General features: G+C 45.3%; 1 protein-coding gene across 1 annotated transcript in view; it reads right to left on the reverse strand.

Annotated features, from left to right (window-relative positions):
* Positions 1–7,884: 7,884 nt before the first annotated feature.
* TMEM244 (transmembrane protein 244) overlaps positions 7,885–25,738 on the reverse strand; it is a 239,061-nt gene continuing 221,207 nt past the window's right edge. The window contains exon 6 of the mRNA XM_085646800.1: positions 7,885–8,308. Within this exon, the coding sequence (XP_085502926.1) occupies positions 8,214–8,308 (95 nt within the window). The 3' untranslated portion in view covers positions 7,885–8,213. The remainder of the gene's footprint in view (positions 8,309–25,738) is intronic.

The raw sequence follows: 25,738 nt of genomic DNA on the forward strand, positions 1-25,738 counted from the left end.
GGCTTGGTATAGGCAGGTTGTATATAGACTGCTGGCCCTTTTACACATGACACAAAAAGAACACAATAAGGTGAGACTTATCACCTGGAACGTCAGGGGACTTAATGATTCGCCTTGATTTAGTGGATATTTGGCGCACGCCCTTCCCAGGGCAGGGGGGTTTCACTCATTATTCAGCACCACACACGTTACACACGAGAATAGACTATTGGCTGCTATCTAGAACATTGTATCCAATGGTTAGGGATTGCATAAAACTCCAGCGAACCTTATCAAACCATGCTCCGAGAGTAGTTGAGTTACTTTGCCTGCAGAATAGACCACCCTCGTTTACGTGGCGTTTCCCCCCCACTCAATTTTGGATACAGTATTTAAAACTACTATATTTGAGGCTATAGAAGACTTTTTCAGCAACAATATTGGCTCAGTAAACAGCTTCTCTACAATTTGGGAAACTTTTAAAGGTTATATTAGAGGCACTCCAATCTTCAAACACTCAGGAGTGCTGCGCTCTATCAGAAACCGCCTAAATAGTCTGGACTAACATGTAGCAGACCAAGAAAGAGCCTTACTCCGGGGGGAGGAGAGGGACACCACTGAAGAGTTGAAATGTACATTAGAAGAATATCATGAAACCGCAGATAATGAAACCAAGCATTTTGGGCAAATATGCAGTGGTCATAGTATATGGGGAGGGGGAGCGGCCTGGGGAAACACTTGCGGCTCTGCTACGTAATCTAAGAGAAGCTGCTGGGGTCACTACAATACACACAGAGACGGGGGAAATATTGATTGACTCTGAGAATACTGCTAAACAATTTGGGCTATATTATTCCGAACTGTATCGATCCCAAAAGTCAGCAAACAAGAGCAATATCCTAGACTACCTCGAACATATTCAATTACCTTGGCTGACTAACGAACATCGAGAATATCTTATGAGGCCGGTGGAGAAGTGTGGCTCACTGGTTAGAGTAGGCAGACCTTGAAGCAGAGGTCAGCCCGGGACCAGGGTTCAATTCCCGGCTTGGCTGGGTCTTGAGTCCATAAATTGTCCATGGACTTGATAATTCTCGCTCCAGTGCATACTCGATTCATGGGTTCACACTCTGGGACTCTGGGCAATAGCTTGCTTAATCTCCACAATGGCCCCTCGCGGCGGGATGCCTGGCTTTCACCTTGTGGATGCCCTGCTGGGTTATCTCACAGGGGAATACCAGGACGGGTTCCCTAAGCAAGCGCTTAGAGACCGGTTGGTGATTTGCGCTATATAAATATCTGTACATTTACATTTACATTTGAGGCTTGGGAAATTCATGAGGCCTTGAAAAGTATGCGATCGGGCACTGCCCCAGGTCAGGGCGGTCTAACAGAGGCCTTTTACAAGGAATTTAAAGATCACCTGGTACCACATCTAGTGACATTGTTTGAAGAAATAAGTGAGTCTGGAGAGATTCCCCCCACAATGAGAGAAGCCTTGATAGTCACTATATTGAAACCGGGTAAGCCATCAAATGAGTGTTCTTAATTTCAGCGATTATCGCTATTGAATGTTGATACCAAAATTTATGCCAAGGTCCTTGCTAACCGACTAGCCCCTCTGGTGCCGAAACAAGCCAGCATGGAGCAAGCGGGATTTGTACCAGGGCGTAATTTGACATATAATCTGCGCACCTTTTTTGACACAGTACAACTCACTAATCCGGAAGTCAAGGCGGCCGCAGTCTTTGTAGACACGGAGAAAGCCTTTGACTCTGTGGAGTGGTCATTTATGAACATGGTGCTGAGTCGGATGGGTGTGGGTGAACTATTTCTCAAGCTGGTGAACGTCCTAATCACTTCCCCTTCTGCAAGGGAACGGATTGGAGACATGGTCACTGCCCCTATCAAAATATCCAGCTGTACCAGGCAGGGTTGCCCGTTGTCCCCACTTCTTTACGCAATAGTAGCGGAACCCCTGGCCTGCGCCCTAAGGGAATACCATGGTTGGCGAGGAATTCAATTTCCCAATTATCTTAATAATATCATCATATGCAGATGACACGTTCTTATACACAAGACACCCTGAAACTAACCTGCCGCCCGTCCTCAGAGAGGTTGTCTGGTTTGGGGAATTTTCTGGCTTAAAGATAAATTGGACTAAGTCAATAATATTCCCATTAACCAATATTACGGTTCCCTTTGAAATGGACTTTCCTCTGACCTGGTCAACTGAACCAGTGCGATATTTGGGTATACGGATTCACACTGACCCGGAGACAATTATCAAAGAGAACTATGGCAGGGCAGTCGCCGCATTAGAGGAAGAGGTGGAAAGATGGATTCGCCTTCCCCTGTCTCTGATTGGCCGTATATCACTAATGAAAATGGTGATCCTACCCAGGTTTTTGTTCCTGTTTTTAAATATACCAGTGGTCCTTCCAAAACACTTTTTCAAAACCATAAGAACATTACTGATAAAACTGGCATGGGCAGGGAGGCAACCACGGGTCCAATGGGGAATGCTCACCCTTCTTTATGCTTTGGGTGGTTTGGGGGCCCCAGACCTGGAACTTATTATAGAGTGGCACAATGCTCCCATGCCTATCATTGGATACATCCACAACTAGACCCCCCTCATTTACACATAGAGAAGCTAGCAGCATCCCCTGACATACTCCCAACTAGACTGCTTCACACTACTGATCGTAGAACTAGTATACTTGATTCGATTAATGCTACTGTCCACACGTGGCACGACCTGATAAAGAGACAAGGCAGAACTATATTATATTCCCCGAGATCCCCGTTAGAATGGTGTGGCTGGCTGCCCCTTGTTAGGGAAAAGGAAGTGTCTCAGGCGTTATAGTCTATCAACATAACAAAAATTGGGGACCTATTTCTTGACGGGTGTGTGCGTACTTTGGATGAATCTGGAGCTGAAACACAAAATGTCACACCATTAGTGCGTTTTCACTTTCACAGAGTTCAGCACACTTTACGGGAACTCCTTGGAGAAGATATGGTGGAGCCCCCCCCCACCTCCGAGGTCACTCCTTTCTCATTACTGATAAAAGCTGACTCACCCAGCGGGCTGGTATCTAGCATCTATGGTACAGTTCAAGATTATCGGAATTCTTTTTACACTAAATCATGACTGGAGTGGCAGTCGGACTTAGATATGGTTATTGATGATGATCAATGAAACGATTGTTGTGAGGCAACACGGGGAATCTCTCTAAACGGAAGACATATGCTTTCCATTTTAAAATCCTGCATAGAGTGTACTATACTCCTGCCTGATTGCACAGATCTGGTCTGCGGGAATCGGCAAAGTGTGACAGATGCACAGCCTCCCCGGCGGATTTCATGCATACAGCCTGGCTATGTCCGAGTATAGCAGAATTTTGGAACTTGCTTTTTCGGGAATTGGGTGGCATCGTAGAAATCCCAATAGCACTGGACCACCCTCCGAGCATTACTGGGCTACTCGAAAGAGATAAAGAAAGGTATTCACCGTATGGTAGAGATGGGGCTGTTGATTGCAAAGAGTCGCTATGCTCTGGGGACGCGGCCCGCCTCCTACTCTGAACGAATGGGCTAGAGACATGCTCCATTGCAACACACAAACAGAGGTATACAGCGAACTACTCCCTCCCCAGAGTCGTCCCAAAAACTTCTGGGGTCTTTATCAAAGTTATATAGCGGGAAAAGCATCCAATACCCCCAAATAATTTATAGATACAAATTTGTACTGTATGTGCTGCAGTAAATTGTTGGTGTACATAAGAGGTGGACTGTCTATTAAACTGAATATATCGATATAAACATGATTCTTTTACAACTGAATCGGTAGTCATATGGTGCAAATTGTGACCACTCCATTGTGTTGTACTGTTTGATTCTAGCTTACTCCTAAAAGAGATGGTAACTGGAACTATGGCAGATATACCAGTGCCTCACGAACCAGACACTGCTAAGTGATGTCATTTATGTCTATTGATATGGATAAGATCAACTGTAGGTGCAATTTACTAATGTGTTCAAGACAAATTGTAACAGTCACTGATGTGGTTTTTCATGTTTTTCTTTTGTTTTAGATTTTGTTTTCTCTCATCTCAAATTGTATCGCATCAAGAACAGTTGTTATATACTCTATGATACGGAATTGATATCACCAGATATGTTTGTATTGTATGGTAAGAATCTCAATAAAAACATTTTAAAAATGTTTTTAAAAAAAGCCTGTATAACATGTAGGGGGCTTTTCCATCCCAAAAGCTAGATTGACCAGTCTCATGTTACTCCTGGTGCTGCTAATTCTGCCTTCTCCTCATACCTCAGATGTAATAGGACTCTCATTCACAATTAAGCTGCTCCAAAACATATATCCAAGTGTGATTTATGTAGCCCACTTGTTTATAAGGTGTTAGGAGTATGTTCGTTGTGACTACATTTTTCATTAGCTTATATGAATGATGATGCCATACTACTGACTTGTGCAAATTATGCCTTGGGTAATGGAATTGGATGGTTTGAAAGCACTTCAACAATCTTGGCTATTTTCAACAAAGAGTTTCTTCATCTAATGGAGGCTGAGAATTCTGCCAGCTGTGTAATCTGCTCTTGACACTGCTAGATCAAACACTTTATAGTATTAAGACAAGATATGATTGCCTAACAGCCTCTATCCACTGCATTTCACATTAAATGCAGTTGTTGTCTAAGGCCGTCTTCCACCACATGCAGTAGTTGTCTAACGCCATCTCACACCAAATGCAGTAGTTGTCTAGGGCCATCTCCTACCAAATGCAGTAGTTGTCTAAGGCCGTCTCTTACCAAATGTAATTGTTGTCTAAGGCTTTGCACTGTAGACCTTCACACTGATCAGAGTATACCAGATCCACCAGGTGGCTGGTCCTGGCTAATGTTTTGGCCAGTCATTTGGAGATGGTACTAATAAAGGTTAGAGGCACTTGTAGGATATACAAGCAGTTTGATCCTTCCACTTCCTGTACTTAATAGTAACAAGTATAAACTTCAGCCCCCTCACCGCCAACAGCATCAGCCTGCTCATACCCACAAACAAAAACCCCAAACACTTGCTCACCCATTGAGACACTCTCACAACTCAAGCCACAATCTCCATCACGAACTCTGTGCACTCGGGAGCCCCCACAGACCCCTGTCCCCACCACATCTTCAACCTCGGCACCAAGATGATGGGCAACAAGCTGTCCTGAACACATCCATCACCTCGGCTTCCTTCCCTGAGGACTGGAAACATGCTGAAGTGAGACCTCTCCTGAAGAAACCATCCACCAACCCAGCAGAACCGAAGAACTACTGACCCATCTCCCTGCTCCCCTTTCCAGCTAAGGTTCTCAAGAAGGCAGTCTACCAGCAACTCACCGAACACCTGGAATATAACAACCTCCTAGACCCCACTCAATCCGGATTCTGAGCCAACCACAGCACTGAGACAGCCCTGATCGCAACGACTGATGACATCAGAGCCCTCCTAGACCATGGCATAATGGTAGCGCTCATCCTTCTGGACCTGTCAGCTGCCTACGACACCATCTCACACATCATCTTGACCAACAGTCTCCACCACATCAGAATACAGGGTGACGTCCTCAAATGGTCGCTTCATACCTCACCGGAAGAAACCACAGAATTAGTCTCCTAAGAAGATCATATGCAGCATCCCACAAGGATCATACCTCAGTTCCACCCTCTTCAACATGTACATGACCCCCTCACCCGGCCAACACCATCAGATTGTATGGATTCAACATCATCTCCTACACTCAGCTCACCCTCTTTGTGAGAAGACTCCACCACCACCAGAGCCAACTTCCAAAGATGTATGATGAACGTTGCCAACTGGATGAAGGACAACTGTCTCAAGCTCAACTCCGGCAAGATGGAAGTCCTCATCTTCGGGCACATCACCTCGCCATAAAATGACGCTTGGTGGCCTGCTGAACTCGGCCCTTCCCCTGCCCGACAGACCATGCCTGCAACCTTGGCATCATCTTGGACAACAAGCTATCCATGAAAAACCAGGTTAACATTTGTCTCATCTGCCTGCTTCCACACCCTACGCATGCTCCGTAAAATCTTCAGGTGGCTCCTAATCAACACCAGAAAGACCGTCACGCAGACCCTTGCACCGGTGAGCTGGACTACGGGAATACACACTTCATAGGAATTATCAGGCCTCCTGATGGGACTACAGACAATACAAAGCTCAGCGGCAAGACTCATCCTCCCCAGACAAACCCACATCATACCCCACCTCAATAAGCTCCCGATCCAGAAGAGATGCCAGTTCAAAATTTTGACCCACACATACAGAGCTCTGCACAACAAAGGATCCGCATACATCAACAAACACATTCCACCAACTGACCAGACACTGACGATCCCCTCCCTCTTCCTCTCAGAAACCTCACGGATCCACTGAGGCACCAGCGAAAGATGCTCCTTCTCACACCTGGCAGCCAAAGCTTGGAACGACTTTCCTCTGCACCTCAGGACCGCCTCATTGCTCCGGGAATTCAGGAAAGGACTCAAGACCTGGCGAGTCGATTGAACAGAGCTGCACGAAGCAGTTAGCGACTGCAGCGACTTGAGACCCTCACGGGTGATTTGCTATGCTTTATAAATGCTTGACTGATGTTTCCATACTGGCCTGTGGATGCCCGCTTCACTTGCAACATTGAATGCTACTAGTAGTTTTGTAATCTGTAACATTGAGCATTGTTTGCCAAATTTAATACTCTAGTTAGAGCTAAGCCCTCGTGCTTCGCATGTTGTTAATTCATTTTGGCTTAAGTGACTCCCTGGGATTTCGTAGAGCATTCTAGTTCCTGCACTACCTTCTTACTTATAGGTAGGGCCACTGGAATTATGCGAAATGAGAGGCCCAAATTATGCAGCAGGTTTGAGAAAATTATGTGGCATAAAAAGGCAAATTATGGGACAGTATGCAGTATATTTTGTGATATTACTTCATTATTTTGTCCTGTCGCTGCATTTTTAGGAACTTTTGAACCGTTTGAGCTAGAAACTGCTTTTTTTTGTTAAAATCAGCAGATTATGCGGAAGATGATAGCTTGTGTGGTAAATGCAGCATCTATAATTGTGTGAAAATCGTCACATGATCGCATAATTCCAGTGGACCTGCTTATAGATTTCCTGCAGTCAAGGACTGACCTTTCCATGTCGGTTAGATTTTCTTTGCCGTTTTAAAGGTTGGTAGACTAGTTGCTAAATGCACTCACTCTCATTCTGGGCTGGTCTTAAAATTTGTGTGTAACTACTCGCTTCTTTCAGTTGCTGTATGCCTGTTGTAAGTCTGCAACATTTGGTGAGTTTCATGTAGTATAACGTGTACTTTTCCACAAACGTAATCAGATTCCTCGTTTTTCTCAATTCATGCATCCCTGCAAAGTTTCATATTGTTACTCCAGGTCGAGGATGTCTAGCATTTGAGTTTCAATTGAATGAAATGCACTCTTCCTCATCACACACATCAACCATTCCAGCGTGATGGTTATGCTTCCTGACTTGCCATGATATGATGAAGTTAATGCCACTCAATTAAATAACATTGACACACTCAGTCAGGAATATATTGATGTCATCATGCCACTTAATGATATCATGACAGCGATGCTTGACCTGATAGGATTGTCGCTGAGCCTCATGGGGAGGCTGATCTGTAGCAGGTCCTGTGCATGTAGAGTTTTACATCATGCAATGTTTTATCAAATGTTTTATAGATGTGAGGAAAATATTTTTGCCATAATACTCTTTTCATGCTTTTGGAGGTTCCAGTCTCTTGGACCTACGTAATACAATGGAAAATCACCGCCAACAAGTCATTGCCATATCAAGTCCATGTGCCAAACTTTATTTATTTTTTCTTAAAATACTAGTACTCACAGAACATTTAATTCCAAAAGGTGCTATTTAGTTCACACGCATTTGTAAACCTTATTTTTTGTACAGATTTTTAAAAAAAGATAGTTTTTTTACATAAATATATTCATACTGATAATACAGTAGTTGCCGCTTCTCCAGGCAGGTCAGGATACCAAGCGTAGTCCGAGATGCCCATCCCCTGGATTTGATGATGAAAGATGAATCCAGCGACGCACAGAGTCACAACTGAGAGGGCAGGTGATCAGCTGAGTACTGAGCTCCACATCCTTCTCACCCAATCACGAGTCATCAAAAACAGGGTAGCTCTGGTCACTCTGACACGCAAAGTGGGCTACAAGCTGCCCATTGCAGATCATGAGAAACAGACCGCAACCTGAAATGAGATTGTGACAGGATGTCTGTTAGGTGCAGAGCTACTGGGTCCCTTCATCAAGAGTGTTGTCCATTTCTAAGGGCTACCATTGCATGGAGGCTGCCAACTTGCCCCCTTTGGAGTACATTAGCTCTGCAGCACATGAACAACCAAGCCTGCCTTACATTCATATAGGGAATTGTCCCTATTACGCTCTGTATACTGTGTTCGTCCAAGCCACACCACAGTAATGCTAAATCTGGCCAAAGTAGTTCTTCATATCTTTTATAAACATGTTCATTATTGTTTATGCACTGAATAGACCCAGTATTTACATTCTCTCCCGACTCCACCACTGAAGGACTGTCCTATCAACGTGGTCTAGAGAGCAGTAATAATGAGAGGAGCTTTAAAAGCCACTTGTGTATATTTTTCCCCTAGAACATTGCCGAAGAACCAAATACAGGGCAAAGTTTTTGGGCCCACCCTCCGTACTAAATACACTTTTTGAGAAATAAGCACATTTGAGGTCAATGTTGTATCTTGAAACAGAAAACCCTCAGTCTTTGCAAAACGAGTACCTTATGTTTTTGTAGATATCCTTTTGTTGCAGAGTATGCCTAATATGGTGGTCCAGTGTCTGAAAGTGCAATGGCAGTATAACACGTACAAGCCTGCGTGCTACTGAGATGACCAAATAAAGTGGATTATTTAGAAAGCAAGCAGTGGTTCACGGGCTGGCATTAGTAGATCTTTAAAATACTCATTACTGTGTTAGCATTTCACCGGTATCAGGTGAACAACTCCTATACTTCTTAACTATCCAGCTATCCAAATGTGTCTACTCTAACCCTCATCCCCCTCCCAAAAGAGCATGTGTGTTCAATGGCAGGAACTTGCACTGAGATAAACATATCCGCCCTCGTTGCTTATTCTATATGGCCTAAAGGGCCCATGTTTGCCAATTCTGTTGCCTCTCCTGAGACCGATTTAAGGGTATGCAGGTAGATGCGAAACGGCTCTGTCTGGATGGACATTTCACAAAGGGATATTTGTAACACGAAGGATGGAGGGGTTGGTCTCACTCAGGCAGGGGAAATCAGTCTCAAACACCACCAATCCCCTGGCACATCTAGTTTCAGGAAAGAGATAGCTGCTGTGTATGGGCTGTGGTTTTGTTGAGCTTTCCCTATGGACTGGTAATGGCGTTCTGATTAATAGGGCCTTGCAACCCTACCCTTTATTCTGAACCTTGAGAGGGCTGTCAAGGAAAAAATCCTTCCCAACTGTTGCAGTAAAACAGCACTGAAATTCACTGTTATTGTATGTCATGAACAATGTACAACCATAACGGAGGGCCTGCCCTGTTTTATTCTTTGTAGACTGCTTTTTCACATGCCTTCAGCAAGGTTTCACAAGCTTGGCATTTATGGCATACTTTCTGCATTGAGTGCAATAACAGCAAATTGTTATATTTTTTATATATTTATGTATATTAAACAGTGGCAATCATCACTGTGTATTTATAGTTAGGTCAGAGTTTCTACATGAAGAGTGTTTATTGCCTTGCTAATAAAGTTGGTGCTGTTTGACAAATCTGCACAAAAAGTTAAAAAAAAAAAAGTTAATCCGCCTCAGCTACTTCCTGGAAAGTTTCAGGGTAATCCATGAAGCAAAGACAAAAAAAAAGTTATCGTAAATTTCCATAGGAACTTTTGGGATGCGATACAGAAAAAACAGCTGAACAGATTTATACCAATTTGCCCAAAGTTAGAACATTACTCAAAAAGCGTGCTTTTTGTTACTTGCTGTAAATCTGTGAAGTAGTTTTCGAGAAATTTGCATTTAAAGAGGTGCTCAGGTGGTCCTGAAGGAGTTAAAGAGTGAGCTATAGGTAGACTGTGGCTATCCAGATATGCTCCGTTTGGCCACTTTAATAGTTAACTACTCAATCCTGATTGGCTGACCACAACCTGAACAATGTTTTAGTAGCCATTACAGGGCTCGGGGACATGCTCCTTTCATCCTGAATATGATTTAGAACAGTATGAAGGGGCAGGATGAGCACACCCTAACCACAAGGGGCATGTGGCGTGGGGAGGGGGACACTCCCCTTGAGTGACTGGCCACAACATGGATATATTGTGGAAGCCATTACAGGACCTGGGGATATGGTCCCCATTGAAGTTCAAGTAGAGTAAGCCTGTTTTTGAGCCGCACAAAAAGGGGCACATATTAAGGGTGATAACAGATTTTATTCACAATATAAATCATTTGTTAGCGGTAGTATATATATGTATATTCCCATTAATCACTTCTTCACCTCAGAAGAGACAAGCCGCAGCCCAATTCCTTACAGCGTGATACATTTTTATTGTTTACACTGTAAACAATCAAATGTATCACGTTCTAAGGAATTGGGCTGCGGCATGTCTCTTCTGAGGCGAAGAAGTGATTAATGGGAAAGTATTGAGAGGTTCGCTACCTTGCCGTCGCAAGTGGCGGGACAACCAGCAACCTTGCATTGTGTGTGTGTGTGTGTGTATATATATATATATATATATATATATATATATATATATATATATATATATATATATTCACTGAAAAAACGATTGGTTTCATACACGTTATAGTTAGGAATTAGCATCTGAACTAACTATAACGGTGGAATTTCATTGGTTTTTTATGAGTGAAATATCCACCTAACTATAACATGTGTGAAACCTATGGTTTTAAGTGAATTTTCAAGGTTTTTTAAATGCTAAGTTATGTATGTATTAGTATTTTTTATATATATTTATTTTCAATAAACTACGTAATAAAAATGTTTTTTTTTTAGGAACTCTCTACCCTGCCCCCTTTTCACGTTCACCACCTTCCTTTTCCACTCTCGCACTGAAAATAAACAAAATGGCGGCTGACACTTCCTGATTTCGACCGATTCGAACGTTGACTGACATGTAACAACCAATCAGAATTACGCTAGCGCACGTTAGGGTCCGCGCACGGTGCGCGGCTATAGATATGTATGTGCTTTTAACTGCAATTTTCTCAGGAACTACTAAACAGATTGACTCCATATATGCAAAAGGCACATCCCTGACCTGAGGACTACCTCTCTGCCAAATTTCAAGTAATTCTGTTCAGCCGTTCGGGCTGTACCTTCAACTAAACGTCCTATGGGAAAATGCGTGGGGAAAACGCGTTTTGGGACCCCCCTTTTTTCTTGGCCCCCGCTTGACGAATCCCCCCCGAGACTTTCAGGGTAGGAGCTGAGAGGAGCGCCCCATTAGTTTTGAAAATTTCGCGAAGATTCGTCAACCGGCGCCAAAGTTATTCAAAATAGAATTTTGAGATTTCCTATGGAAACACGGTCCTAACTATAACTATCTACTGGCGGCCGCCAGTAGATAATATATATATATATATGTGCAAACAAAGTGCCCAAGAGCATTGAGAGGGCACACACAGCGCTCGCACCTTCCGGCTTTCTGATGCAACTCGCCTTCATATTCCATAGTTTAGCATTCTCTGTGCCGACGCGTTTCAAGGCTCTAGGCCTCTTCTTCTTGGGCTGCTAATTAAAACACCACATCGCAAGCTCACCATCTGATTTACGGCGTTATTTATTTCTTTTCAGGTTCTGGGTAGGCGGTGCTAAGTGCAATCTATTGGCTACCCTGGGACATGTAGTATCTGATGTGAGCGAAATTATTTCCTTTAGTAAGTTCGATGCGCATTTTACAGTTAAAGCATTTCAGTGTCCTTTGTAGGGTTTTGAAACATTGAAGACAGGCTTATTATGCATATCGAGCACTGTACTGTAAAAGGTTAGGAACAGTTCAAAAACCACAGCCTCAATTCTTTGTTGATGGTGCTCCTCTCTACGGCTGGGCTGCCGTGTGAATAGGTGTGCAAACAAAGTGTCCAAGAGCATTGAGAGGGCACACACAGCGCTCGCACCTTCCGGCTTTCTGATGCAACTCGTCTTCATATTCCATCGTTTAGCATTCTCTGTGCCGACGCGTTTCAAGGCTCTAGGCCTCTTCTTCTTGGGCTGCTAATTAAAACAATACATCGCAAGCTCACCATCTGATTTACGGCGTTATTTATTTCTTTATTTTCTTAAGAAGCTACAAAGCATAACAACATCTCAAACAAGACATCTTTTAAGGTATACAAAGGTGGACAACGGGGAGGCGGGTGGGCCAGTGACGAATCCACAGGCAGATACTGTATCCACCAGAAAAAGCATTAACGAAGGTAAGTAAATTGTTCTTCTGATGGATATATCTGCCCGTGGATTCCTCACCTTGTGAATAGATTCCCACAGCAGTCCCACTCCCGGAGGAGGGTGTCCACCTTCCTATACCAAAAAGTCTTGCAAGACAGAGCGCGCAAAGTGGCCCTCCCTCCTCATCTCAGAGTCTAAGCAATAATGCTTTGCGAAAGTATGGAGGGAGGCCCAAGTCGCGGCCCTACAAATGTCTGCCACAGTAACACCCCTGGCCAAAGCAGATTTAGACGATTTAGCTCTAGTTGAATGAGCCCTAATACCCTCAGGAGGAACCTTACGAGCCAGGGCATAGCAGATCTTGATGGCAAGGATGATCCATCTCGATAAAGTGCGCTTGTGCACAGCTCTTCCTTTAGAATGACCAACATAACCCACGAAGAGCTGATCGTCCAGACGAAAGTCCTTTGTTCTGTCCAAGTAAAAGCTCACAGCTATCTTTGGGTCCAGGCGATGAAGTCTTTCCTCCTCTTTGGAGGGATGAGGCGGTGGATAAAAAACAGGGAGAGTAATAGACTGCCCCAAATGAAACGGAGTAACTACTTTAAGCAAGAAAGCAGCCCTGGTCCTGAGAACCATCCTTTCAGCATGCAATGTTAAAAACGGGGGTTTAGAACTAAGAGCTTGAAGCTCACTCACCCTCCTTGCCGAGGTTATGGCTACAAGAAAGACCGTCTTAAAGGACAACAGCCTCAAAGGACAACTATGAAGAGGCTCACACGGAGTCCCTATCAGAAAAGTTAAGACAAGATAAAGGTCCCACTGTGGCATTACAAAAGGAGTAGGTGGAAACCTGTTTGTAAGTCCTTTGATAAACCTTAGTACAATAGGAGATTTAAATAATGACGGTTGATCAGGAAGACATAGAAAAGCCGATAAGGCCGATAGATAGCCCTTGACCGTGGCCACAGCACAGCCCTGCTGAGCCAGGGAATGAGCAAACTGAAGCACATCAGAAAGATGGGCTTTTAAAGGGTCAATGGATCTCTCTCCACACCACTTGACAAACTTAGACCACCTATATGAGTAAACGGACTTGGTGGAGTGTCGCCTGGCCGATAAAATAACATCCACCACATCAGGCGGGAGAGAGAAGGAACTCAGGTTGCCCCGTTCAATCTCCAGGCATGAAGGTGTAAGCTCTGGAGGTGGGGGTGAAGAACCTGCCCCTCCGACTGCGAGAGGAGGTCTGCCCTCAGAGGGAGACGGAGCGGAGGGCACGAGGAGAGGTGGAGAAGATCTGTATACCACACCCTTCTTGGCCAATCCGGGGCGACCAATATAACTTGGGCCCGGTCTTGGCGAATCTTCCTCAGAACCCGAGCAATCAAGGGTATGGGAGGAAACGCGTAAAGGAGTTGAGAGCCCCAACTCAACTGAAACGCGTCCCCCAACGCTCCCTGCATCGGACACTGGAGACTACAGAATGACAGGCAGTGCGCGTTCTCACGGGTGGCGAAAAGGTCCACCCGAGGAGCCCCCCACGTCCGAAAGACATGACGAACCACCTCTGGATGGAGCCTCCACTCGTGGTCGGCGGAGAACTGCCGACTGAGACTGTCCGCACGCACGTTCAGCACCCCGGCCAGATGATATGCCATCAGACAAATCTGATGGTCCTGAGCCCAGGACCAGAGACGCAGAGCCTCTCTGCAGAGACAAAGCGACCCCACTCCTCCCTGCTTGTTGACATACCACATCGCGGTAGTGTTGTCCGTCAGGACTTGAACAGACTGACCACGAAGGGAAGGGAGGAAGGCCTTGAGTGCCAAACGAATTGCCCGCAATTCCAGAAGGTTGATGTGAAGCAACCTTTCCTCTGGAGACCAAAGACCCTTGATCTCAAGATCCCCCAGATGAGCACCCCACCCTAGGGAGGAGGCATCCGTTATCACTGTGGCCACCGATGGAGGCAGATGGAAGGGCTTTCCTTGAGACAGATTGCCCTCCACCAAGATAGATCCGCTGCAGCTTCTCCGGATATTCTGATCGACTCCCTGAGATCTTCGTTGTGCTGATACCACTGCCTGCGGAGGCACCACTGGAGCGCCCTCATGTGCCAGCGTGCATGGTTGACCAACAGAATGCAGGAAGCGAACAAACCGAGCAGACGAAGGACCTTCAGAACTGGAACAACCGCTCCATTGTGGAAGAAAGGAATCATCTCCTGAATGTCGAGAATTCTTTGAGGAGGAGGAAATGCTCGGCACACAGTAGTGTCCAGTACCGCCCCTATGAACAGGTTGCGCTGAGAGGGCACCAGGTGAGATTTGGGCACATTGATCAAAAAACCCAAGTCGAATAACAGTTGAGATGTTACCTGCAGATGATGTTGCACCATCTCTGGGGACTCTGCCTTCAGAAATCAGTCGTCCAGGTAGGGGAAAACAGGAATCCCCGACCTCCTGAGATGAGCAGCCACCACTGCCATCACCTTCGTGAAGACTAGAGGTGCGGTAGTAAGACCAAACGGGAGGACCGCAAACTGGTAATGTTGCGACCCAACCGTAAAACGGAGATACTTCCTGTGCGACTTCAGGATTGGGACATGGAAGTACGCGTCCTGCAAGTCGATCGACACCATCCAGTCTCCTTGCTGCAACGCCTGAAGAACCTGCGCAAGGGTCAGCATCTTCAATTTCTCCTGTTTCAGGTAAAAATTCAAGACTCTGAGGTCCAGGATCGGACGCAATCTGCCGTCCTTCTTGGGAATCAGGAAATACCGGGAGTAGCATCCCTGACCCCTTTCCTGCTCTGGAACCACCTCTATCGCACCCTTTTGAAGCAAAGCTAGAACCTCCTTCTGCAAAAGAAGCAGATGGTCTTCCGAGCAGTAACCCTGGCAAGGAGGGTAAGGGGGAGGAAACTCCCGAAAGGGAAGGGCGTACCCAGTCTCCATGAGGTTCAAAACCCAAAAGTCGGTTGTAACAGATTTCCAACCTCGCAGAAAGTGGGACACCCGACTCCCCACAGGTCTCACATGATCTAGGATGGGGGATCTAGGGCTGCTTCCCTGAAGCTTCATTGGGAGCAGAGGAGGCAGAAGATGAAGATGGGTTGTGACCAGCACCTCTTCGTCCTCTTTGTCTTTCTCTATACGATCTATAGAGGGGATTCTGCTGCTGCTGTTGCTGCTGCTGCTGCTGCTGAGGCTGTCGGAAGAAGCGAAATGAAGATCTGCCAAAGCCTCTGAATTTCCTAAGCCCAAATCCTTTAGCAGGAGTCTGCAGACCCAAAGACTTCGCCGTAACCCTGCTCTCTTTAAATCTCTGCAAGGCGGAATCAGCCTTTTCGCCAAAAAGTTTTGTCCGTCAAAAGGCAAATCTACAAAGGTGGCCTGAACATCCGTAGTAAAGCCAGAAGAACGAAGCCACGCTTGCCTCCTAGTGGCTATCGACGAACCCATTATCCTTGCCACAGAATCAGCCGTGTCAAGTCCCGACTGAATTACCTGCCTTGCAGCAGCCTGAGTGTCAGTGACCACCTCCATAAAAGACGCCTTACCCCTTCTGGCAACTTAGGGGCTAATGATTTCATAGAGTCCATCAGAGCATGAACGTAGCGCCCTAGCAAGCAGTTGGCATTAGTGGATTTAAGCGCCATGCTCCCTGAAGAAAAGGCATTTTTAGCTGCCTGATCAGCCTTTTTGGACTCCCTGTCCGCAGGAGTCTGAGGGAAGGCTCCTGAAGCATGCTTCGAGCATGAAGCCTGCACCACCAGGCTTTCTGGAGAAGGGTGAGAAGACAGAAAACTTGGATCCCCAGGAACCACCCTATATCTCCTTGCCACCTGTCTGGAGACTGCCGGCGAAGAGAGTGGCTTACGCCAGACATCCAAAACTGGCTCCAAAATAGCCTCATTAAAAGGCAACAAGGGTTCACTGGTCGAAGCTGGCGAATGTAGTACCTCAGTCAGAAGGTTTGGTTTATACTCAGCAGAGGGCAACTGCAAGTCCAGCAACTCTGCGGCCTTCTTTATCACTAAATGATAAGGAGCCAGCTCCAGCGGTGGAGAGGATCTAGTAGAAGAATGCTCCCACTCCGGAGTTCTATCAAGACCACTAGCCTCTTGGATCCCTTCAAAGTCGTCGGAAGATATATCCACTTCACCTTCTTCCGCCTCCTCCCTATAGCGCTCCTCTTCCAAGACTCTCTGAGCCTCTCTCCTTGAGCGGATCCGAGGAACCGGCGCCGGCGGCGCTGTACGCGGAGTCGGTGGAACTGAATGTGGAGTCGGGGGCGCCGGAGTCGGAGGCGCCGGACACGGAGCTGAGGGAGTCGGCAACGGCGTCGAGGAGGGCTCCGTAGAAGGCCGATCTAATCGAAGACGAGATGGATCCCCAGACGGCGCCGGAAACTGCCACGAAGGAGCCATCGGCAAAAAGGGCATAAATGGGGCCTGAGCATAATGCTGCGGCACCCCCAAGGTGTACGCCATAGGACCCACGGGACCCGAAGGTGCACCGGATGGGAAGGCAGCCCGTTGAAAAATCCCACACATAGCATTTAGAAAATGCGTCAAATCCACACCCGGAGTCGGGAACTGTGGATAAGGGATCGATCCCAAATCCGGCTGAGGCGTACCTGGAACCGGAGCCGCAAAGTCCTCGACAGGAGCCACAGGATCAGCCGGCTCCGGAGAAGGCTCCTTTTCCTGTTCTTTCTCGACGTCAGAAGCAGAAGACTCCACTGGCGCCGGTGACTGCGCCGGTGACTGCCCCGGAGACTGCGCCAGGGCCCGCCGGAGTCCGCTTCGGCGAAGGAGATCTCTCGGAGACTTAGATGGAGAAGGAGACACATCCTTACTTCGGCGTCGAGGCGAAGCCGATCTCGAAGCCTTGCACTTCGAAGACCGGCGCCGAGAGCTATGCTTCCTTTTCTTGTGGTGTTTCTTCGACTTCGAAGAATGCGAAGTCGACGACACCGGCCTCGATCTCTCCTTCTTCCTACCTCTCTTCTCCTTCTTTGCGTTGGCCATGAAGAGCTTCGCCTCTCTTTCCTTCAAGGCCTTGGGGTTCATCCTTCTGCAGCTGGAACAGTCCTCCACGTCGTGGTCAGAAGAAAGGCACCACAAACAATCTTCATGGGGGTCTGTCATCGACATGTGGCTCCCACATTCCCTACAAGGTTTGAAACCTGACTTCCTAGTCGAAGACATGGTGAATTCACCAACAGTAACCACTACAAGACTACAAAGTAGCAGGAGAGTACTGAAAAAACCGTTGCGCGTCGACGGCGCGGAAAAAAGGGACCTGACGTCATCACGCCGACGTGGCTCTCTTATGGCTCCGGTGACGTCATACCGAGTCGCGAGCGGAGCCGATGCATTATGACGTCCACGTCGGCGCAGAGAGCTGGGGAAAAAAGTTCCGTGGAATGCTGGCGCAGGGGATATTCACAAGGTGAAGAATCCACTGGCAGATGTATCCATCAGAAAGAACATTTTTGAAAAACATTTTGCCACGAAATTGCAACAAATTTGCGGCTATTATGGAAAAAAGAGCGCAGTCTCCTGCGTCTTGTTTTTAATTAAGCCCTTAGGTGGGCCAGGTTCCGGGGGTATGCCTCCTTTATTACATTAAAGGAGGGAGGGTACACGTGGCCCCCCCCCCATGGGCATTTCTTTTGCCCTGGGACTCCCACCACCTCCCCAGTGTCACCGAGCATGTCATGGGTGACGTAATATGTGAGGTCATAAACAGTGCATTACAGGGGCAAAAGTTATAGTTAGCTAAGCTAACTATAACTGCTGAATTTCACTGGCTTTGTACTAGTAAAATCTGAGCCCAACTATAACATCCCTGTAACCTTAGATTTTTTCAGTGAATATATATATATATATGTATATATATATATATATATATATATATATATATATATATATGTTGTTTTGTGGGCTAGGAGTGACTACTTACAAGAGGCCTACCGTCACTTGAACAACAAATTGTGTTACAGGAAGGCCACCTTCAATGACATCAAGAAATTGAAAGACTGCGTCCATGCCGAACTAGGAAGAGGGATGGGCTACTCAATAAGAATGAATACAGCTTCTTAAAAATTGATTTCCCTACAACTGCAGTTCTTTATTTCATCCCAAAAGTACACAAAAAACAGGAGCCCATTCCTGGTAGACCTATCATTTCAGCCCAGCGAAGTCTATGTGAAAATATTTCTAAATATGTTGACTTTTTTTTTGCGTGGTTTTGTGGAAGAACTCCCATCCTACATCAAGGATACAGGACATTTTCTTTCTAACATATCTGAGACGGTATGGCAGGATGGTTATTGCTTTATTGTTATGGATATTTGTTCTCTCTACACGAGCATACGCCACTGTGATGGTTTACATTCAGTCAAGTTTTATTTAGAGAAGAGAGACATCATTTTCCATCAACACAACATTTTGTTGTTACGCATGATTGAATTATGTTTATGCAATAACTATTTTTTGTTCAACCAAGAAGTATTTCAGCAATTGCAAGGTGTGGCGATGGGGGCATGTTTCTCCCCTAGCTACGCGTGTTTACACGTGGGCTGGTGGGAGGAACATGTCCTCAGAAGCACACACGACGATCTATATCAGATTCATGTCGTTCGTTGGTGGAGATTCATCGACGACATCTGTGTAATTTGGAATGGGTCAGTTGAATCGGCCAGTGAATTCGTAAAGCTGATTAACATTAACAACTTGAATCTTGAGTTCACTGCCCATATCAGTACTGAGCATGTTGACTTTCTTGATGTTGAACTTTATATTCTTGACAGTAGGGTACAAACTAGAATACACCGCAAAAGTACAGCAGGCAATTCAGTACTCCATGCGCAGAGCTCCCATCCATATCATCTACTCAAAAGTATACCATATGGTGAGTTTCTGCGCATTAAACGCATTTGCAGCACTGATGGAGATTGCATTAAGTACCAAAAAGACTCATATCAGAGGTTTCTAGCTCGAGGCTATGCTAGAGCTGACCTGGAAACAGCACTTGAGAAAGCCAATAGCACTAATCGTGATGAGTATCTGAAATCGGTAATTAGGACTACCACCAAGAAACACATCTCAAAAAATGAGAGTGATTGTAGTGAACCGGGCTGCGTTCGATTCATTACTACCTTCAGCAATCAGGATAAGGAGGTGAGAAAACTGATTTATAAAAACTGGTCCATAGTGAAAACTGACCTAACTATGTCCCAATTAGTACCTGATCTACCGCAAATCACATTCAGGAGAGCACCCTCTATGAGGGATGCCCTAGTTAGGACAAGCCCTGAGACCATTAATACTAGCACTTGGCTCTCGAATCGTAAAGGTTTTTTTAAATGTAGCTCATGTCGAGCATGCAAATTTGGCATAAACACTTATGATTTTATGGGCGCATTTGATTCAACCTCTACAGCTCTTAAAGGTTTCTTCACTTGTAAAACTGACCATGCAGTTTATGTCCTTGAATGTTCATGTAATTTAAAGTATGTTGGAAGTACGAAATTACAGGTCTCGGTCAGAATTCTACAACATTTAAGGGCCATTGTCAATTCTGACTCCAGTTACCCTGTTGCCCGACATTTTAAATTAGTTCACAAGAATAACCTGAAGGATCTTAAATATTTTGTGATCGACGCAGTACCCAAACAGATTAGAGGAGGCAATAGAGAGAAACGCCTTAGGCAATTGGAAACCCAATACATTCTTTTATTAGACACTAAGATGCCTAATGGCCTCAACACAGGGGAAGACATGCATACTTGCCTCTGAATATTATTTCAGGATGCTACATTCCCTGTATGCTTCAATGAATAAATCACTCTATTGCTTAAGTTATCTTATAGAAACAATCACTAGAGCTTTTAGATGACCATAGTTCACTCAGTCTACATGCTTAACTGCTGGTTTAAGATTACTCCTGTCATCATATCCACCCTTGGGGTACCCTTATGTGGTATTGGTTTAATGTCTCGCCTTGGGCTTGCAAAATGATTTGAATGATATATATTTGATATGAAAAGCAACTATGTTGGTTCTCTAGCTTTTAGGCCCCTTTATACTTGTGGATTTTACTTAATGTGTTAATTCAACCTCCCTAATCTAGTCCCAGTCTATGGCACTTAACAATTTTTTCGCTGCTACACGACTTTGCTGATTTGCACATATGTTGCGTATTTTGCACTGATGCACTTGCACTTTATTTCCAGTACTGCTGCTCCTAGGAATAAATGTCTACAGTGGGGCTATTTGTCTATTCTAGGATTTATCCTTTATATTGGTCCTGCTCGCTCTTTGTCGATTTTGTATATTTGTACATAATATGAATTGTGCCATATGGGTTTTTAGTAGCACTAAGGCACGAGCACTTTATCTAGGTTGCATCAGTATGTCAATGCATTATTCATTATTGTCTATTTGCATCTTTTTAACTTTCTACTGGTTTTAAATGTTATGTGCAATAAGCAAGTAATATTTATATATTTATATATGCAGTGATTCTGATATGTCATTTTGTAGTCTGGGATATTTCCTATTTAAAGGAACGATTTTTTGATATAGGATTTATCCAGATGGGACACACTTATTAATAATCCACTTAATTTATATCATGTATTTTATGGGGCTTTATTTGGTTATTGTAAATAGGTTTATCCGCAGGCACCGATCTTTCTCTTATGGAAGATTTTTACATAGTGTTGTGACTCTGATTCCTCTCAGCTGTTTTACACATGGCATAATTTAAGGGTATGCGCGCACATTGTTCTACTTCAGGGGATTGTTCTACTGTGTAACCACTATGGTTTAATTCATTTTGATGTGGCTATCCGTCATTGTTTGAATTTTTGCACAGTTCACGTAGTAGTATTTTTTCTATTTTATTTTCTTTACCCTTGTTGGAGTATGGAAGTTTGCTGTTCTGTTTGCCGCATCGCTATTGGCTTACATTAATGGGAGGAGTCCACTGTTTACTATATTTGTTATGTATGGACCTTATGGTGTCATGTGATCAAGGCCGTGGCAACACGGCCGAAACGCGTCATGCCTACTGAATAAACCTTACATATGACAATCTTCAGCGTGTGGTGGTCTGTACCTGTTCCAGCTATCTACTGGAGTCTGGGAACTCCTCTTGTGATATATATATATATATATATATATATATATAAAATAAACAAGATGCCCTGAGCATTTAGAAAAGCACTCGACAGTACTCTGCCCTCCAGCTCTGAAGTTCAACATGCCTGCACGCTCCATTTAATCCATTCATTTGCCAACGCGTTTCAAGGTTACAACACCCCTTCATCCTGGGCTGCATAAATGACACCTGAGACTCGCATTAGATTGCATTTCCGGCTCATTTAATTTCAAATCCCACTATGGGCGTGTGCTAAGTGCAACGTCACTCTAGGATTACTCTGGGACTTGAAGTCCATAATGCGATGAACATTATTTGCTTTAAGTAAGTTCAAGTGTACATTTAAAATTCTGCTTGTCTTTTAAATACCTTAAGTAGGTCAATGTCACATTTAGGCATGTAAATTAATCGAAGAGCACTGTGCCAGGAAAGTTGCAATCCGTTTGTACTTTCAGCCTCGCCCAGCTGGTAGTTACATTTCTCACACAGCAGGCGATGGTGCTTTCCTCACGGCCGGGCCGCCGTGTGCAAAATGAAATAAACAAGATGCCCTGAGCATTTAGAAAAGCACTCGACAGTACTCTGCCCTCCAGCTCTGAAGTTCAACATGCCTGCACGCTCCATTTAATCCATTCATTTGCCAACGCGTTTCAAGGTTACAACACCCCTTCATCCTGGGCTGCATAAATGACACCTGAGACTCGCATTAGATTGCATTTCCGGCTCATTTAATTTCATATATATATATATATATATATATATGGATGGAATATGCTACTTACCAGTATGCATCTGTTCTTGGCATGTAGAGCTGCAGATCTACACACTTTTGCATAGATCGCCATCTGGTGTTGGGCCCGGATGTTGGGCCCGGATGTTTGCAGTTTGTTTTTCCTCTTGGAAAGTCTTTGGAAGTCACGAGGTTGGTGACTCCTCCCTTGGTTCGTATTGCGCATGGGCTTCGGCTCCATCCTCAGATTGTTTTTCGCCAACAGGGAAAGATGGAGCGTAGTAATAACAGTGAAGAAACCCATGTGTGTTGTATCTAAATAAGATAGACTGGAACAGATACAGGTAGCCGGGGAGGCGGGTGGGCGTGTGTAGATCTGCAGCTCTACATGCCAAGAACAGATGCATACTGGTAAGTAGCATATTCCGTTCGAGGCATATGAGCTTGCAGATTACACACTTTTGCATAGACTATATAGCAGTTCCCAACCTTAGCGGCGACCACCGGTATCTGTTGCAGTGGTTTGAAATAGTGTTTTCAATACAGCCTGGCCCACACTAGCTTGTTGCTTGGTTTGCACATCTACACAGTAATGTTTAGTGAAAGTGTGCGGTGTTGACCATGTAGCTGCCTTGCAGATATCATCTAATGGGATGTTCCCTAGAAAAGCCATAGAAGCCCCTATCTTTCTTGTAGAGTGGGCTTTAGGGGGAACAGATAGCGTGCATTTTGCTTTCTGGTAGCAAATCTGTATGCATTTTACAATCCACCTAGCTATCCCTGACTTAGAGATGGGGTTGCCTTTATGAGGTGGAGAGAAAGAGACAAACAGTTGCTTTGTCTTTCTGAAAGTTTGTGTTCTCTGGATGTAGTAAAGTAAGACCCTTTTAACATCCAGTGTGTGTAGAGCCCTTTCTGCAACAGTTTGAGGTTGCGAGAAAAAAAACGGTAATTCTACCGATTGGTTTAGATGAAAGGGTGAGATGACTTTGGGTAGGAATTTTGGGTTGGTACGGAGGACAACCTTGTTCGGGTGCATTTGGAGAAAAGGTTCTTGTACAGTAAGTGCTTGTATTTTACTGACCCTTCTAAGAGAGGTGATGGCTACAAGGAAAGCGGTTTTCCATGTGAGGAATTGCAGTTCACATTTATGCAAGGGTTCAAAGGGCGGTCCCATTAGCCTTGTGAGCACTATATTTAAGTTCCACACAGGTGAGGGTGGCACCCTGGGGGGAATTAATCCTTTTAGGCCTTCCATGAAGGCTTTAATGGCAGGCACTCTGAATAGGTGCTGTCTGTTTTGTAAGTAAGCGGCAATTGCTGCGAGGTGTAGCCGAATGGATGTATATGCTAAGTTACATCTTTGTAGGTGTAGTAAGTAGCATATGATGTGCTGTATGGATGCGTCTAGAGGGTTGAGTGTGTTGTTATGGCAATAAACAACAAATATTTTCCACTTGGCAGCGTAGCAGGCTCTAGTGGTAGGACGTCTAGCTTCTCTGATAATATTCATACAGTCGGGGGGAAGGTTAAGGTAGCCGAACTCTAGGATTTCAGGAGCCAGATCGTAAGGTTGAGCTGAGCTGGGTCCGGGTGTCTGATCTCTCCATGGTTCTGGGTTAGGAGGCATGGTGAGAGGTGTAATTTTTGGTGTGGCACTAATGAGAGTTCCAGCAACGTGGTGTACCACGGTTGTCTGGCCCACGTTGGAGCTACTAGAATGAGTGTGAGGGAGTGCTGCTGTAGCTTTCGCACCACTAATGGAATTAGTGGGAGAGGTGGAAAGGCGTATGCAAATTTGCCTGACCAGTTCATCCATATCGCATTGCCTTTGGACAATGGGTGTGGGTATCTGGCGGCGAAGCTTGGGCATTTTTTGTTTTCGTGGGTGGCGAATAGGTCTATTTGTGGATGCCCCCACATTTGAAAGAACGGGTGAAGAACTTGCGGGTGAAATTCCCACTCGTGGATCTGCTGCGTCTGTCTGCTGAGCAGATCTGCCATGGTGTTCTGGACTCCTGGGACATGTTGGGCTAGGAGAAAGATTTTGTGTGGGATAGCCCATCTCTATATGCTCTGTGCTAGTTGAGAGAGCTGTGGAGAGTGTGTGCCGCCTTGTTTTTGGATGTAGTACATGGCGGTCATGTTGTCCGTGCGGATAAGGACTGCCTTGCCTAATATCTGTGTGTGAAAGGATTTTAGGGCTAGAAAGATTGCTAGTAGCTCCAGATGATTGATGTGGAGTAACTTTTGTTGCGGCGTCCATGTGCCCTGCACTGTGAGGTGTAGTAGATGTGCTCCCCAGCCAGAGAGCGATGCGTCTGTTGTCAGGATTATTTGTGGAACCGGGTCCAGGAACGGTCGACCTCTGGAAAGATTTGTGGTGTTCCACCACTGCAGAGAGCGATGGGTGCGACCGTCTACCAACACCAGATCTGTCAGTTGCCCCTGGGCCTGGTTCCATTGGCACGCTAAGCACTCTTGGAGTGGACGCATCTGGAGTCTTGCATGAGGCACTATGAAAATGCAAGAGGCCATCATCCCTATCAGTTGCATAAACGGGAGTGAGTGTTGAAGTATGAATTTTTGACGCAAAGCCTGAATGCTTGCGATCCTTGACGGATTGGGGTAGGCAATGGCTTTTGAGGTGTCTATGGTGGCACCAAGGTATTGCTTTATGTGGGATGGTGTTAGCTGGGACTTTTGGTGGTTCACCGTGAAGCCTAGTTGGTGAAGTAGTTGGATTGTTGTGGCGGTGTGGTGTACACATTGGTTGTAGGACGTGGCTTTTATCATCCAGTCGTCCAGATACGGGAAGACGTGAATGTGCTGTCTTCTGAGGTGTGCCGCCACTACCGCTAGGCACTTGGTAAATACCCGTGGTGCTGTTGTGACCCCGAATGGGAGCACCTTGAACTGGTAGTGTTGCCCGTCCACTACGAATCTGAGGTACTTTCTGTGGGCATGATGTACCAGTGTGGTGAGAAAGTCGTTCTGGGAGAGGAGCGGAAGTACCTGCCGAAGTGTTACCATGTGAAAATGGTCTGAATGTATGTATGTGTTTAGAGGCCGGAGATCTAAGAAAGGTCATAGAGTCTCGTCTCTTTTTGGTATCAGAAAATATAGGGAGTAGACTCCTGCATTTTGCTGATCGTGGGGGACTTTTCTATTGCGTGTTTTTGTAGGAGGGAGATCACCTCCTGTTTTAGTAACGTGGAATGTTCTTGTGACATTGGGCGTTGCCTGGGTGGAATGTTGGGGGGGTAGATGAGAGTTCCAGGTAATACCCTGAACAAATTATTTGGG

The sequence above is a fragment of the Triturus cristatus genome, chromosome 3_2, assembly GCF_964204655.1.
Source record: "Triturus cristatus chromosome 3_2, aTriCri1.1, whole genome shotgun sequence".
NCBI classification, from domain to species: Eukaryota; Metazoa; Chordata; class Amphibia; order Caudata; family Salamandridae; genus Triturus; species Triturus cristatus.